We start from the raw sequence: 17,929 nt of genomic DNA, 5'->3' as shown, positions 1-17,929 counted from the left end.
CTCTCTCTCTCTCTCTCTCTCTCTCTCTCTCTCTCTCTCTCATGGATATAATATCATCAGTGTATCAGGCACTGTTCTAAGAGCTGTTCATATCATGATCCACTGAATCCTTGCAACGGTACAGTGAAATACACTATTATCACCATCTAGTTTTAAACATGAAAAAAGCCAATGTGTAGCAAGGCCCAAATACACTCAGCTAGAAAAATGCAGAGAAGGGTTTCTAAGCCAGCTTTCCACCTAAGCATTTCTTCTGATTCAGTAAGTCAAGACATAAACACGTGTCTGTATTCTAGGATGACCACCATCTGTGTTGTATAACAGTGAAAGAAAGGGAGGCAAGATGGAAAGCACACAGGAGAAAAAGGGAGAGATTGGAAAAGAGAAGGCAGAGAAGGCCCGTTTTAAGTCCCTCCCCTGGGCACCGTGCAGTCTAACACAGGAATCTCCCACTCTGATCCCTGCTCTAAGACCTCCAAAGAAACATGGCCCTAAGCCATCTCTACCCAGTGCACGGTGCTGTTCCCCTCTAGGCACCAACCCCCCAGCCACAGATGCACACTCAGCCCCACGACAGTGCCTGGCACACTGCAGGAGTTCCACAGATGCTTGGGAAGGAAAGGAGGACTCTCCCACAATGGATCTTATCATACCATTTCTGGGAAAATACTTATAAATACCAGAAAAAAAATCTTGTATGGTGTTAAATAACAAATAGGAAATAAATACACCTGTTTTAATTATTGAAAAGCACACACACACACACACACACATATATATATATTTCTTATATATCCAGAAAAAAATAATGAAAGAACCAAAACATTTGCTATGGAATTCTGAATAGTATTTATTTGGTTCTTCATTTAAATTTTCTATAACAATAATATACTTTTTTTCTACAAAAGAAAAGTACATTTTTTAAAGATCCATAGCCCTGGGGCTGGAGAGATGGCTCAGTGGTTAAGAGCACTGGCTGCTCTCCTAGAAGACCTGGGTTTGATTGCCAGCACCCACATGATGACTCTCAGTTATCCATAACTCCAGTTCCAAAAGATCTATTTGTTTGTTTTTTCCTTCTGGCCTCAGCGGGCACCAGGCACACACATGGAATAGAGACATGCATGTAAAACATGCGTACACATAAAAATAAATAAATCTAAATTTAAAAACAAAAGGCCTATATAGCCTATTACTACTTGAGAAAGCTGGATGATGCAAACACTTAAGCAATGCAGAGCTGAAGAACATCTTGTTTCTGTGCTGTGCAGCTTGTCAGCGACTAGATAGAACAACCAGACAGCTAGGAGAAAAGCTGAAGAGGAAAGACTAAGCCCGCTCTTACTACTGCCATAGAGATCTGACATAAACCAAGGTGAATGCTCAAACAAACACCAATGCTCTTCCTCAAGGCGGAAGAAGATGAAGCAAAAAACAGAGACCCACCCATCCACACACCAGCTCCACCACACTGTCCCTCGGTAACACGGGTGAAGGGACAGGTGGGACTAAGCAGAAACAAGAACACTGTCTCCTTTACGACTTTCGGGGTTTTACATGGAAAGAAACGAGAACTGGCTTGCACAAGGTAGAGGAAAGAGTTGTCAGTGCCAGAGAGGAACCCGTGTGTGACTGAGATACCAGGAGCAAATAGCAAAACACAGACGGGTTGGAGTAGTCGCCAGCGTTCCTCCTAGATCCTCTGCTCACCTGAGGACTGGAAATGACTTCTAGACCATCAGGATCTTGCAGGGGTTCTTGAGGCACTGTGTTCTCTCCTAAAGGACCAAAGAAAAATGGAGACAGGAGCCTCAACTTGGGCCCTTCCTACCCATTTGCAGAAAGGAAACAGGGGGGCCCAGTGGTCCAAGTGGCCAGAGTCTATACCACAAGCAGGTCACAGCAAGTGCAAAGTCCACTTGCTCAGTTCTATTCAACCTATGGCAACTTGTCACACACCGGTCAGTCCAGCTCCGCCTGCTAAGCACCAAGGTTGTTCCTTAGGTGTGTAGGAAATTACAGCAGTGCGGAGCTAGACCTCGGGAATTCTCCCATCCATGTGCTCTGTCCTGCACTGCTTGTCCTGGTAGAAAGGGCTAGAGGAGAACACATTCCCTCAGGCTAACAAGAGCAGACCACAAATGCATCCCCCATTTCTTCCAGCAGGTCCTAGTACCTCCCTCACCTGCTTCTTGACCACTAAGACTCCACCCTCCAAGATAGCCAGCCTGACTGGCGGGTCTCACCAAGAGTAGGATTTGTCTGCAGCATTTCCTCTCCAGCCCTTCCTCCAGGAGCTCCCATCACTGTTGCACTGCTGTCACCACCACTGGCACCACTAGTCACTGAGAAGTGGGTTGCAGGAACTGAGTAGAGAGGCACTGGGGTTCCCGTGTGTACTGAACCATCTCTCTCTGCGTAGGGACCTTGCTGTGGAGGAAGAGGCTGGTGTGGGGTGGGATTGGCCAGGCTTGACTGCTCAGGTGTTGACCACAAGGCTGAGTTGTACTCAGAGTCATCTGAGAAGTTTTGATAGCTGGAAAGATCGCGGTAGGGGGTGTCTAAGGAAGAAGAAGCAGCAGTTACAGACAAATTATCTTTAAACATTCCTGCTCTTGTCCTCTCTAGAAAGCAATCCATGGGCTGGCTGTTCCATGTGGCTTCCGTTAATCTGATGGCAAGCAAAGCATTGACTGACTGTAACACCCCTCTCTGCTGTCTTCAGAATTACGCTCTCACTTCTTGGATAATGTTTGAGCCCTTCTCCTATGGACTGAAAGAACAGAAATGATATCCAACTGAACTCTATACCTTTTAATATTTGGATAAACACTTTCTCCTTTAAGGGGACTTTGTTAGACTTTAAAAGCTTACAGTTAAAAATACAAACGACACTTTAGGGATGATGGCTTCACTTGTAAAGAATCAGGATGCATTTGCCCTGGAGGGGGCCTGGCTGATACATCAACTAAGGTGTGGGTGTGTGAAATGCTTGGCCCAGGGCACGGGGATGCTGCCAGCCTTCCTGTCAGGGCCGTAAGAACATCATCACTAGAGACATCCAGCCAGGCTCTCACAAAGCCAAGAAACAGAAGCCAAAGTCTCCCTACATTCTGCCCATCCAGGAAGGAAGTACTAAAGGCTGCAAGGCAAGAGAAAGGGGACCTTGTCTGAACTTCACCACCTGGGGGATGGCTTTGATGAAATGTATGGAGTTAATTTGGAATATAATTCCTGCTGACCAGACACATGGAGGCATTCTGAGGGAGGAGGCTGAGAAAACACTTTGAAATTGATTTCAGTTATATGACCAATTGATAGCTCAAAATCTTCACACTTCCAGTATCTTGAACACTACTAAAGATACCAATAGTGCATAATCTCTGACCTCAAGAAATAGAACTAGCTGGGAGCAAGTCTAAATACAGGTGAAACAGTTAACTAGCAGTAAAAAAGTGAGAAATAAGCAAGTATTTGGAAAGCCTGCCCTCCAAGGCAGGAATCCTCTTGCTATGGGCGCTTGGATGTGTGCAGGGTCTGTGAGACCAGCAAAGGCCTATCAAAAGAGGCAGCCTGGATCAACAGGGCTAATTTCCAGAAGAAGAAGGCACCAAGAAAAGGAAGTGTGGGTATAGCTGAAAATATTTTAATCAGATTATGGAGGTCAGATCTTATGTTGGGTACCTGTTGTTCCTCTGGCTCCATAAATATTTGAAGGAGTCGAATCAGGATCTCTGAGGTCTCCTGCTCTATCTTGCTGTTTAAAATAAAGTAAAATCCTTTTAAGCAGTATAAAGGAAAATAAGGGCAGAAGACAAGGTAGTGAAAAAATTAAGTCAATAAGAAATATCCCAGGGGGATGACCAAAGAAACCTTCACTGAATGCCCAGTGCCCAGAGTCATGCAGATGAGAAACTGTTTCCTGAGTCTCTCAGCTCTCTTTAGAGCCAGGAAGGCAACAGCCAGGATCACCATCCTCCCCAAACTGGGTGTTACCATCCTTCCCAAACTGGGGGGTCACCATCCTCCCCAAAGTGAAGGCCAAGGGAAGGAACTAAACTGTGGGCCTCAGAGTTTGCTATCCAGGGAGGAAGAAAAGGCAGTGTGCATTTAAAGGCCACTTTGTCTGGCCTTCACAGCAGAGTAGAAGAAAGAAAATGGGGGAGGCCTTGTTCCAATTACTCTTCTGATTATGACCAGCAGCTTTTGCAATTGTCAGAACAAAAAGGAAAGGCCCGGAAGTCCTTTAAGCAATTGCCCTACATTACATGAAAGTGACACAGGTCCACTGTGATCCATTGTTCCTAACAGAGATGGGGGAGCTTTGATGCTCATGAAACATTCTCTGGAACCTCAGAGAAGGGGGAGGGGGCGGGGGATGAGAGTGATTGGAAAGAGCGCCCCCCTGTGGCACTAGGCAAACACAGGAAAATGTCTGCACACAACATTCAGGGACACAGACCATGCCTCGAAGGTGATCGGAGACACCCATGGTGGGGAATTAGCACCTCTATGTCTAGCCTATGTCTGGGAATGAAAAGGGGAACACAGGGTACCCAGTGACCCTGGTATCACCCTCCTTACCTCCAGTTCCTTGTGCTTCCTCCGCAGTTGCACAAGCCAATCTGGTTCCAGGTCCCTGTCCCCACGGCGTCTTTCTAAAACCAGAGGATCTGACAGCTTCAGTTTCTCTGCGAGCTGAACCGAGTTTCCGGGCAGGTCAGGGGCAGAAAGTGAGAGAGGACAAGAGAGAGAAATGGGGCATGTGGAAAGACAACAGGGGAGAGAGAGACAATAAGAAGGAGGGAGGAAGAGCCATAATTCACTCAAACCTCACATAGCAAAAAATAATTGAGGAATAACAAATTCAGCAGATCTCCTCCCAAAATTGCAGCATAAATAAATAAGCAACCCATTTTGACATTATTTCTTCCAAAATATGAGAGGGAAAAAATATCTCTTCAGCTTTGTGTCCCAGCAAAGCTGCCTTCTCTGCAAGAAGCTTCTAGAATAGAAATTCAGGAAAACTCAGGGACCTTGTTAATGCTAATTCTGCTTCTGGTCTGGATGGGGCTCAGATCTGCACTGCTCACAACCTGATGCTACTCTCTGCTTCAAGGTGTTATTACGTTCTGTACCTGGAAACTCTAATCACCCATCCTGGGCCGTCAACCCACTAGCAGGGTGTGCGGGGGCTCAGCAGCACAGATTTTATTGGTTATAGAATCCAGCACTTGGGCCTCATGTAAAGCGATACAGAAATTGAAGAGCACACTGCCTTTTACTCTCTAGCTAATGGAGTTTTCCTTCAATTAATTGGAACAACTATTTGCCTGATTGTTGTTTCTTCCCAAGAAACTAAGGGTTGGTACGGTTTTTGTTTTCTTTTTTAAATGTGTCCCACACGTGATAAAATATTCCATGCATTTAAAAGTATTTTAATAAGGATCATTTCCTGTTTTAATCACTAAAATCTATTTTCAAAGGCTCGCTTTTGTAATTAGAACAGCTCACCGTAGCTTGCGGTTTAACTGTACCAGAAAAGCAGACGCGCAGAACTTCTCAAGCAGAGCATGTCTGCTTTCCAGTCCCCCAACCCCACTGCCCTCTGCCCAGCCAGTTGTTCTTTGTGCAAACAGGACCTCTGCTTATCACATCAGGGCATGCATACATGGTCAAAGACAGCTGCGGGCTCCAATTTTGCAGTGTGTTCAAAGAAGATGAAATGCGGAGTTTAAGCCTCTCTACAATGGCTTCTCTGAACACTGAAGATAAAACACCTACAGAGACCCCTTTGAGACGCTCACCTTGATGAGTTCCGCTAATAGCACAGGGTGACTGCTCCCTCCCTGGCTCAAGATAGCTGCACCAATGGCTTCACAGTAATGCAAGGCCTGGGATGCCAGGCCGTAATCTGCCAGACGGGAGGCATAAAGGAGCTTATACACCTGTGAAGAGGAACGAGGCCAGTGATGAGTCCATCCAGGCAGGAGAGAGGGAGACAAACATAGATAAGACTTCTTGGAAGTCAGCTGACTGCCAGCTTCCGCTCACTCTGGCATCCAAATAGCAAGGGCCCTGTGCCATTTGGGGCAATTTATCTATGTATGGGCACAACTCCAAACCCAGCTTACATACAGTTCCTGCATTATGGAGAGAAGGATTCAGGGATCACATCAACTCATCTTCCCAGTCTTGGGTCTTCGTTGGAAACGCAGCAGGCAGCCCTTCATCCAGCAGCCCACATCACAGGGAGCCTGAGCATGTGAGTCCCGGGCACAAGGGCTCGCATGAAGGTACAGAACTACACTCTTTGCAAAGGCTGTGAAGCCCAGAAGAAAGTGCAAACAAATGCAGGCGTGGGGAGGAGTTTTCATATCAGGAGCTATAGGATGAGATCAAGCATGGCGGCTCTGGTGTCAAACAAAACCAATCCAAACTAATGCTAGGTGTGAGACATTCGGGCTAGCCCTTGTCTCTCTGTGCCGCAGCTTCCCTGTTGTAGCATGGACAATATCAGTTATTCCACTAGAAGTTATAAAGATAAAATTAGGGGATTCATACAGAGTACTTAGAACAAATGGTATGCACAAGTGAGCTGGTAACATATAACCAGTCCTTCAAGCCTCGGTTACATCCTCTGCAAAAAGGAAAACCCCACAGGATTAGAAGGAAGTGATATTCAAGAAGCACGGTCGCACAATGCTGAGCGTGTGAAACAGTCAGTAAGAATAGCTATGCTACAGCCCAGAACAGCATCAACAAAATGTGTGGGTGGGATGAATAATGAAGGGAAAGAAAAGCAACCAAAGTGCCTACGCTGGAGCCACGTGGAGGAGAGCTAGCTAGGCAAGGCAAAACTCTCAGAGAGGAGAGGCTAAATGGGTCATGTATTTACAATACAGGGATTCATTCCCAAGGTTACATGTGTTCTGTGTTGAGTGTGCATTGCTATTGTTGCTGTGTGTTTTTGGACATCGAAGGACATCCATTTAGAAAAAGTGTCAGGCCTGAAGAAGATACTCAAGACGGAGAAGAAAGGTACCTGCCAGTAAAAAAGGAAAGAAAATACAGAGCAGTGGCAAGTGAATAAGAGATGGGGGCCTTGGAGCCAGTGCTGTGGCTGGAATACTATTCCCAGTACAGAAACAAACAAACTACCCCAGTTTTATGCCAGTTTGCTGCAAGGCTCCACTGAAGGTCACACTCTACACTAGCAAGAGACATGAGAAAAGGCCACAAGGTGCCAGGTCTCAAAACACATGGGGGATTAGACTGGAGGGGAACTCGATGCCAATATCAGACACTAAGGACATAAGGTAGCAATGAAATGCCAAACAGAGAGGCTGAAGGGAAAGAAAAGATCCTGGTAGTGTGGTTGCCACCTACACAGTTGAAACTCTGAGAGGAAAGAGAGAATGGACCAAGGACGGAGCAGGAGGGAAGCTCCTGAGAAAAGGGGCGTGGCCAGATGACTGTGGGAGCTGAGGAGGAGCTCCCAGGGCAACAGATGCAAGGAAGGGAGGGGCAAAACGGTAGCAAGATTTCCGTGTGTGCGCCTCCAGCAAAGACTTCTGAACCGTTTGCTTTCATACTGTAAAATTCTGACCTTCCGGGAACATAAAAAGAAACCCTGAGCCTTCCCACACTCCCGCTAAAGAGGACAAATGCAGGAGATGACTTGGCTGGTGGTACCAGGTGCCAAACAGCAAGGCTAAGAACCTGGCTACCCACAACCTAGACACAGCATCGCTGATGGTCCCCCCTCCGGGTTCAGTTACCTGGAAAGAAGGGATGAAGGATTTGGGGCGGCCCAGCATCTGACAGTACTCGAAGATTTCCGTCCGCTGGATAGCCTCAATTGTTGCAAATTTCCAAAACTCTTGACTAAAAGCAGGGAATAACAAGAACAGAGGTGAGGCAAGGGTGCTGGCCTCAGGCATCTCTACAAGAGGAAAAAGACCGTGGGCTCAAGATGGACGCACTTCCTCTTTGCCCTCCATCTTTCTTGGGTTTGGGCAATAAATAAAAGTGCCAGTGGTTCTAGAAGAGCCTGCTTGTAAGGAGAAGGTTCTACATCTTCCTTAACATAATAGGGGACACTGCAGTTCTCCTACTTCAACATCCTGAGCCCTCCAGCCTGGCATGCCCCAGGAAAGGCAGAGCAGCCTGAGCTTGTCAAGCGCAAAAGAGGAAGCTGTAGAGTCCAGGAGCACCGCAGATGGTCTGGCAGAGAATGGAGAGGACAACTGAGCCAGAAAGAAACGACAGATCTTGTACAGGAAGTTCATTCAGCCAATAAGGAAAGAAAACTAGGTGAATGTGATCTATACACACGCACGGGCGCGCGCACACACATACCCTCTCAGTCGCCCCTCCACAGCTTGCCAGGTGCCCTATATCCCAGTCACCAGTGTATTTCCAGAAGCTATCTGGACATATCTCCAGAAATGTCTCCAGGATTCATAAACATGTGAGAGGAGGCATATTAACCTAGGAACTTTATGGTCATATTTGGCCCAGACAGGCTTCCTTAAGAAGATGACTATGCTGTTTGAGCCCAGGCTCTCAAGAGAAGAATCCATGAGGTACTCATATTGCTGCAGTGGAAGAGGGCTGGAGACATCAGCTACAATGTTGACTCCTGCAACCTTACTGTTTAGACTCCAAGTCCATCCTGATGGTACACCTGAGATGCTATCTTAGACAAGGTGTTCAATCCCTCTAGACCTTGCTTCCCTTGCGTTTACCTTTTCATAAGGTAAATCTGTAACAAAGCAAACAGTGCAAAGGCACTGATGGCTCTGCATCTCAAAAATGTCTTCTTTCTCTCTATGGAGACAGATCAGTAGCCCTTGGCTGGCTAGCTTAGAACTCACTGTGCCTCAGAGCCCTGAGGCTCGGCTGGCACTGATCTTGCTACAATCCTTCTGTCTGTGCCTCTTGACTGCTGGAATTCTAGGAGCAGAATGTCACGACTGCTCAGAAATCATAACTATTAAGGAGAAAAGAATAGAAAGATCCAGAACAGTGAGGACCACCCAAGGCAAGCTTATGTGCTTCAGCTCACTCCTTCTGCAGGGCTCTGAGGTTCTTCAGAAAAAAAAGAACAAGTAGCCAATGGGGAAGGTTCCAAGGATCTTGTGCCCCCAAATCAATGTATTGAAGTAGTATAGAGGCCCCAAAAAGTAGGCTCCTAGAATAGGCCCAGGATTGCCCAAAATATACTACTTTTAAACTTCCTCTTCAGTTTTCTCTGTTATCTCTGGCTGTGGAGCTAGGCTGCCACCCAGTGGCCAGAAGAGTTCAATACACAACAAAGGCGCCAACAGCACCAACGCCCTCTGGTGATGTGATGTGACACCCTCTGGTCATTTTGCCTAGACCAATGCAGAAGATAGAGAGGAGGAGCCAGCAGTAGCTGGAATTTACCCAAGAAAAATGAATAGTGAGGCCATGAAACCCAGCAAGGGCTAAAACAACCCACAAAAATCATCTTTGCAAAAGTCACATACCTGTGGCTACTGCCCACCAAAGCCAGATGGTCTGTCTTCACCGTATAGTGGCCGAAGGGCACGTGAGCCATGAGATAGCAGAAGTGAGATGCCTCCACAAACCCTTTTCCAGCTGCAGGAGGAGAACAAGAGCCCAGTCATGAGACACACCCCGTGGGACCCACCGTCTGAGTAGAATAGAGAGGTAAATAGTGGGGTCCCCAGGTCAGACAGCAGGAACATCATGAGAGTAAACCAGGGGAGCTGTCATGGCACCTCCATCTCCTTCCCTCCTGCATCAGCTTTTCTGACCTCAGATCCTCCACTTCAATTCTGCCACAACCAGGATGCTGTGCGCTGTTTCACATTCCCCTGATGGGTTTTTCATTGGGAACTTTCTAAAAATCACGGTCCTTTCTGAGGTTGAGAAGCGAGACAAGACACCTATACCTAAGTTAAGTGGGACATCAGAAATGGATTTTAAACCTCTTCATGAGAAGTGGCTGCTTCCTCTACTGAAGTCAGATAATTGAAGGCTTTTCCTGTGCTCATAAAAAAAAAAAATCACATCAATTACCAAATTGTTCCTGATTTTTAAATGTTCTCTGGACATTTTCCACTACCTTAAACTTGAATTAAACGGGTGTGACAGTTAATCTTCACTGTCAACTTGAATAGACTAACTTAGGGAATACCTCTGGATGTGGCCTTCAGGGTGCTTCTAGAAAGGTTAAACTGAATAGGGAAGACTCATTTGGAGAGTGGAAGGCACTACCCTCTGGGCTGGGGTCTAGGAGTGAATAGAAAGAGAGGGAGCAAGCTGGGTCTCATCACGCATCTCTGCTTCCTGACAGTGAATACCAGGCTTCTAGTGACATCTCACCCTCCTGCCATGGTAGACTGTGTTTCCTATAACTGTGAACCAAAGAAACCCTCCTTGCTTAAGTTGGTTTTGTCAACCATTTAACCATTTTGTCACAGAAGTGAAAAGGAGCTAATACAGAGGGTGAAGTACCAAGCACATAGTCTGATAACCGATAAACATGGATTCCCTTTCAAGCAGACAGCTGGATGCTGCCATCCCTTGTCACAACCTTACATATGGCTGCTTCAAATTCAGAAGAGCAGGTCTTCACAGCATTCCACAAAGAACACCATGATTTCTAAAAGTTATGCCCAAAGTTTGTGAAGTAGAGATCTGGATATCCTACAGACATTACGTACTTGTAAGGTCCTATTCACAGACAGATAACAGAAATAAAGACAGAGAGTCACCAGGATGGTTTAGGCAAAAATAGCATTTCCCATTTGATGGTATACAGCCACTAAAAACCCCAAGGCAACAGGAAGAGGCATGCCCCTGTGTCAGCTCTAGGTAAAGGAGTTTTACCTGTACATAGACAATAGCAGTGGAAACACAAAGCTCCCAGTGGGAATTCTGAGAAATAGATATGGAAAAACAAACAGACAAACAAAGATAGCAAGGGGAACTCTGGGAAACAAAGTTGCAAGATCATGGTGACTCCCTGGAGTTTCTTAACCAGGGGGCTAACAGTGTCAAAATTACAGTTATGAATTAACAACTAAATAATGTTATGGTTGCGGTAGGGGGGTTACCACAGCATGAGGAACTGTATCAAAGGATCCCAGCATTAAGAAGGTTGAGAAAACCTAGGAAACCCTAGACTAATGTCAGGCACGGAAAGTTGTCCTAGGGAAGGTGTAAGCCAATTTCTGCTTACCCAGGGTATCCCCCATGCTGACAATCGCTCGCTGGTACAACTCTGTGTCTCCAGCCTGATTTGACAGGATCACAGCCAAGTGGGGCCGCCAGTCTCCCCACTGTTTGTCTCCACAACACTGAAAAATAATAACAAATTACAGAATCATTTAGCACAGCCCGGGGTGTAGTTAAGAAGGCTGCTGTTATATGTTGGTATGGAGTTCAGGGAAATCTGTTACCCTATCGATGCTATTATTTACTGTGTGTAATGCTATTACTCATTGATTCAGAATCCACTCTTCCTGATGCAGCAGGTGTGTGGCACCGAACAAGTTGGTGGTCCACACCTGTAAACCTAGCGCTCAGGAGGCTAAGAGAGCATCATGAGTTTGAGACCCGCCTGGATCTCAAAATAAAAAAGAGGGAAAATTACACACACACACACACACACATATTCACACACACAGAGTCACCCACACATACAGAGACACACAAAAATACACACACTCACACACAGAGACACACTAGCTATAAAGGTGATAAATAAGATAGCATTATTAACTTACTAATTTCCCAGTTTCTTCCCTATGCCTTCACTTCAAATATCTAGAGACAACCTCCTCCCCACACCCCTGCCTCCACCCTGCAAAACAACTCAGGTTTTAGTGAGAAAAGGAAAAATGAAAGACTGATCACCCTTGCCCATGATAGCCCATCACAAAGTCAGGGACTCGGGTTGCTCAGTATCTTACAAATGACTAGTGTGTCCTGGCCTTACAAGGCCCTTCCACACATGGCAACCTTCAGGATGCTGCTGTGAAATGACTTTCTATTACCACTTAAGGAATGAGAAAATCAAGCCAGCATTCAATTTCCCTCTCAACCCATTCCCTGGTGACAAAGCAGTGGCCGTGGACCCCACCATGCAGCAGGAGAAAGTCATTAGACCTGTAGAACTTCGAGGCGACCCACACACACATGGCGCTTTCCTCGTGTTCAGATTTCACAAGTCGTTGACCAGTTTGGAGTTAGTTTTTGTGTAAGGAGATAGACGCTGGTCCAATTTCATTCTTCTACATGGGGACATTCGGTTTTCCAGCCATTTTGTTGACCATGCTTCCTTTGCTCCAGCTTATGTTTTTGGCATTCGTGTCAAACTTTAATGACTGCAGTTACCTGTGCTCATGTTTGGGTCTTTGATCTTGGTCCATTGTCCTACATGTCTGGTTTTGTGCCCGTACTGTATTCTTTGTACTGCTGTGGCTCTGTAACATACCTTAGTATCTGGAAAGGTGAACCCTTCAACATTGTACTTTTTGCTCAGATTGTTTTGGCTATCCTGAGTCTTTTGTGTTTCCATATCAATTTTAAGATAGTGCTTTCTATTTTTGAAAAGAATGAGGTGGGGATTTTGATGTGGATTGAATTAAAATGTAAACAGCTTTTGGTAAATTGGTCATTTTTGTGACAGTAATTCTATGAATCCATGAACATGGAATGTATTTCCACTTTTAATGTCTTTTCTTTCAGCCTGGACGCCCCAGGGGGTGGGATTTTTGAGGGTGGGAAAGTGGGAGTGGGGGGGTAGGTAGGGGTTACATCCACAGAGAAGAAGGAGGAGGGGTAAGGGGACAGGGGGTTCCCGGGTGGGTGGGGGATGGGGTAAGGGGACAACATATGAAATGTAAATAAAATATCCAATAAAAAAAAGAATATGAAAAAAAAATGTCTTTTTCTTTCTTTGGAAGTTCTTAGTTATTTCACCCAAGTCCTACCTCATACTAGCAGTGTGAACTTGAGCAAGTCTTTTATTTCCCTGAACCTTTGTTTCCTCATCTCTAGACTAGAGAACATCATTTCTACCTGTGAGGATTCCCCATGACAATAAAATGAGACTGTTATATGAAGCACATAGCACAGTTCTTCACACTTGGTTTGCACTTTATACATTTCAAAATAGGCATGAACACACATTTGTGTGCATACACTTACAGATACACAACCTCAGTAGAGTAAAGATAATTTGCAAACAGTCTACATCAATCCTGTTACACAGAGAGAGAATGAAATTGACAGTAATTGCTAGCACTTAGAGTTCTCAACTAGTTGTAAGTATTTAGTGTTTATAATCATCACAAGGAATAATGGATGTTTTATCCAACTCCATGTGATACTTGCTCCCTATCTATCTCAAAAGCATATATATATATATATATATATATATATATATATATATATATATATCATAAGGTGGTCATAAGAAGCCATCAGAGTAATAGCAACTTTACTTTATGACAATGGCTTAGACCATGAGCCACACCCTTGGCTAAACATTTCTCCTGCCAACAATTGCATTCCACAAGGACACTGCTACTCTTGCTTAAACATATAAGCCAGGCCTCTTCTTGCTGGATCATCAAGAATATAACAGAAGGGGAAGTTTTTCTACAAAAAGAAAATAATCTCGGAAGTCATCCTCTGTTTCTTCCCTGGTTTGGAGAAAGACAAGTGTAGTATAAAGCCAGTTGAGAAAGAGGGATGGAAGGAGGGAAAGGGATAGGGAGGGAAGGAGGGATAGAAAGGAGGGACAGACAGAAATGACAGATAGGGACAGCAGATAGACAGACAGACAGACAGACACACACACACAGAGAGAGAGAGAGAGAGAGAGAGAGAGAGAGAGAGAGAGAGAGAGAGAGAGAATTCATTAACTAATGTTCTGAATGGGATAGGAATGCAAGCATGGCAGCTTGTGAGTTTGGATATTCTCACCCATAGTTCTATTGACTGGCCATCAAAATCTCTACAAACTAAAAAAAAAACAAACAAAAAAAAAAACAAAAAAAAACCTGTTACTAAGAAGCAGCTAAGTCTGCCCAGCAGTGATGAGCAAAGTCAAAGTCAGACGTGGAATGAGACCCACATCTGTGTGTCCAGTGGCTGTGCTTCTTCCATGACACTACCCATGTAGAAGGGTGGCCTTGTGCTCAATGTGAGGGGATAGAAAGTTCTCACACTCTAGGATCAAATACTGGACTGGCACATTGCCTGCAGAGCCTTAGCTCTCCCATCTAAGAGCAGGAGAAATTAGCTAACACTATCTACCTCATCACTGAGGCCCAATGGACCACAGGCTGATTATATCACTTCCTCCATTAGGTGCTTCCTGACATGATGCCATTTTATTGCAGAGTTGAAGCTTCTGTTCAGCTGAATTGTGAAGCACGCCCTGTACTCCAAAATAGCCCATTGGTTTAATGATGGGGGACAGAAGGCATCATTTCTCTTTGCTTTGCTTTTCTTAGAATTATCTACAGTAAGAAGAGGGTCAAAAGGGGGAAAAATGAGAAATTCATTTTAATTCCACTAAAACCAGTTGCTAGCAAAAACTCAAGTTTCAAATATAAGATACAGCTGTGAAAAGTTAACAGAGATTGAACAGAGAGGCGTTGAGCAGGAACAGGGGCAGCAAAGCAATAATTCTATGAAGCAAGAGCATAAACTGAGCATAAAGGAGCTCAGAAAAGAGATGGCACCAAACAGGAAGAGACAAATGTGACCTGCAGAGCTCAGGAAAGGACATGGGGGAAACATTCAAGAAACAAAGACAAAAGTGTTAGAACACAAGAGCGAGGGGCCTTGGGGAAAACATCATGAAGGACAGAGATGGAGGCAAGCAAAGGAAAGACAGGAGTGGGCAAAGAAAAGAATGAGATGGAAAAGAATAAGGACACTTTTAATTTAACTAAAAAGTAAAAGCTGGGTGTGGTGGCACACGCTTGGAATCCTAACACCTGTTGGGTGATGCCAACAGGAAGACAGGAGTTCAAGATTATCCTTAGCTACATACTGCCTTTGACGCCAGCATGGATCTCAAAAAGGAGATAAATATATATTATAGAGAGAGAGATTTCTGTAATTCACATGTTTACATATAGTTTATACATATGAGATCCATATACATGGAACTCCTGGAAATTAAACCAAAAGAAATACTGGGAAGTATAATCCAAGAAAATGTTCCTGAATTCTAAGATATGAACATGTACATTCAAAAGGCAGGCTATGATGTACTCCCAGAAAAACAAAGAACAAAAAACAAACAAAAACAGACCCTAACAGTCAACGCTCAGATTTGTGCAGTAAAGCTATTGGATAAGAGAATACATTTGGGCAAAAAGCTAAGGTCTGTTCCAGTAGGTCTGTTCTCTTGAGCAGGCTTCCACCTTCTCGTCAGCCATATTCAACCCCAAAAGCACAAAGCCTAATGTGTCTAGCTCTGAAGGATTGATATACAATGCGTACACTTCCCTCCAGGGAACAGAAGGGCAACCCAGCTGTGGGAAGTCTGAGGAACAACAGTTCTTATACAATCAGGCACTGTGGGAGAGGCATGGTCTTTGGAGACAGACAGACATGAGCCAGTTATGACCCTACTCCACACTACCCCTCCGTAACTGAGCCATTCTGCATCTTGGCACTTCTGTGTTCTGTGTCTGCAAAGCAGGGATAATAATCCTATCTCCATTCATGAAATCAAATACTATGTATCAAATTATATATGGGCCAAGCATGTTGTAGATAATAAACTATTATTCATGCTTCCTCATTATTCATTCCTTTCCTATGAAAGGTATTGATACAATCCCAAGCAGTCCCCAACACCCCATTCTCAACCCTTAGGAGTCTGGGGTGTAGAAGGAAGCCTGTGACAGAGAGTACCGTGGCTGCTTGTGGAATCCTTCCCGACATGAGCTGGAAGAGGGTCTGCAGAGGGTCATTGAGTGCCAGCGTACTGGTGAAGCTGTAAGAAGAAAGGAGAGTCAGTGGGGATCAAGCCCTGAGGGAACCTGTCACCAGCACAAGGACATGAATATTCCACTTGACGGAGCTTCTGTTTTGAAACAAGGCTTCTCTCCGCTCTGCTGTGCCTTTGTGGCCTTTTAGGGAAGATGATGCAGCTTGACTGAATCACATGCCCTGAGTAAACTTCATTGTTCAAAGATATTTTCTGTACTTTTGCCCTAATGCCTTAATTTTTGGGTAGTCACTTCTAAATGCCTTCTATCGGTGAACTGTCTACCCACATCTCCAGACTGTCTGGGTAGCCCAGCAGTAAACCTAGAAGCTCTGCCCCATGGGCCCCTCCTACCCAGCTACCCTCAGTTCCTCCTCACCAAACCCATCCTACCAAGCATCATTTTTCTGGCTTATCTCAAGCTGGGTCTGTAGAGCTTTGACTCATAAGCACTAAATAGCCATTTTCAATAACCAAGGAGGCGTGGAAGAGGGACCAGAAGAGATCCTGCTGATGACAAACTGTGGGATATGCTTAACAAGGATATAATAAGCTCTACAGCTGATTTGAGATTTAAGCATACTCAGTAAGAGATATTTTTCACAATTCACTGAGCCCCGTCAAAAATCAATGGCCCAAGGCAAAAATCTGTAGCAGAGATGTATGCTACAATGTGGGCATGTGGGAAGTTCATTTCCAAAACCCAAAGGGAAAATCGTCCCTCAGATCACCATCTTTTGGTTAATAGCACCCTTGCCACGGGAGCTCAGCACAGTCATCACCACAGACAGCAGCATGCCCACTGTTCCACCCTAGGGCCACAATGGTTGGAAGATGGCATTGCTTGTCCTAGGGAAAATGGAGCTGAAGTAATGTAAAGTCTCACTGAGACCATCAAGAAGAACACACCACCAGACAGTGTGGCAGCCAATAGGAACACAGACGTAACTTAAAGCAGAGGGTATGGCTCCTCATCCAACTCTGCTCAACAGGACTTATGGCCAATTCAACCTAAATTAAGCTGAGAGAGTTGTCTCCAGAATATCAGCAAGCCCTAGAAGTAAAAAATGCACATACAGCTTCTTTCTCACACTCTGACCCAAACCTGCTCCTACAGGAGGCCTCCACCTCACGCCTGTCAGCTGTGAAGTGCACAAGCGTGTGGAGGACTCATACAGAGACTCTTCTACAGTGTCCATCTAGACCCAACGCCTTCTCTCCATGCTGGTTCCCATTGCTAACTCTCACCCCACTTTCTCCAGGCTGCTGGCTATGTGCCTTGTGTCTCTCCCTATCTCGTTCTGCTTCGGTCATCCTTCCTGGTCTACAATGGCTCTTGGTTCACTGTCCAGTGTGATTTCTTACTAAGTATACGTCTTCTATCCACATTCCCAATCAATGCCTCTTCTACTGTGGCTCACGGTTCTACCAGATCATATCCCTATCAGCCTCTCACTAGCCCCAGCCTCAGGGCAAGACCAAGCCCTGAACACTTTCCTAAATCAAAATCCCTTAGTTAGCCTTCAGGCTTCCTGGGCTACACTTAAGTGACCACCCATTCATCCTTCACTAATGGAACTGTCCCACAGAGGACAACTACAGTGTAGAATAGTCTCAATTCTTGGATGTTCTGCTCCTGGGAAATATTGCCCAACTGTTTCATTCCATGTAGATGGGTTGAAAGAATGCTTCTTTGTCTAAGTTATAATAATCTAGGGACAATAAGATTGCTTAGCAGGTAAAGTCACTCACTACCAAGCTTGATAACTTAAGTTTAGATGCCCTGGATCTACATGATGGAGGAAGAGAACTGACTCTCATAAATTGTCCTCTGGCCTTCACATACCACTCTATGACACATGCATACAGAGAGAGAGAGAGAGAGAGAGAGAGAGAGAGAGAGAGAGAGAGAGA

At 45.1% G+C, this 17,929-nt stretch overlaps 1 protein-coding gene across 8 annotated transcripts in view; it reads right to left on the bottom strand.

Moving 5' to 3' along the window:
- The window catches only part of LOC114613377 (protein transport protein Sec16B), a 40,966-nt gene that overhangs the window by 4,994 nt on the left and 18,043 nt on the right, over positions 1-17,929 (bottom strand). For all 8 annotated transcript variants that reach the window (XM_028758674.1, XM_028758668.1, XM_028758666.1 and 5 more), the window contains 9 exons: positions 15,940-16,021; positions 11,237-11,354; positions 9,516-9,627; positions 7,782-7,887; positions 5,808-5,948; positions 4,585-4,698; positions 3,685-3,757; positions 2,247-2,561; positions 1,711-1,778 (listed from right to left, as the gene is read on the bottom strand). In XM_028758674.1, coding sequence (XP_028614507.1) covers positions 1,711-1,778; positions 2,247-2,561; positions 3,685-3,757; positions 4,585-4,698; positions 5,808-5,948; positions 7,782-7,887; positions 9,516-9,627; positions 11,237-11,354; positions 15,940-16,021 — 1,129 coding nt within the window. The remainder of the gene's footprint in view (positions 1-1,710; positions 1,779-2,246; positions 2,562-3,684; positions 3,758-4,584; positions 4,699-5,807; positions 5,949-7,781; positions 7,888-9,515; positions 9,628-11,236; positions 11,355-15,939; positions 16,022-17,929) is intronic.

The sequence above is a fragment of the Grammomys surdaster genome, unplaced genomic scaffold (genome assembly GCF_004785775.1).
Source record: "Grammomys surdaster isolate TR1022 unplaced genomic scaffold, NIH_TR_1.0 130, whole genome shotgun sequence".
Lineage (NCBI taxonomy): Eukaryota > Metazoa > Chordata > Mammalia > Rodentia > Muridae > Grammomys > Grammomys surdaster.
This window is presented reverse-complemented; position numbering and strand designations above follow the sequence as displayed.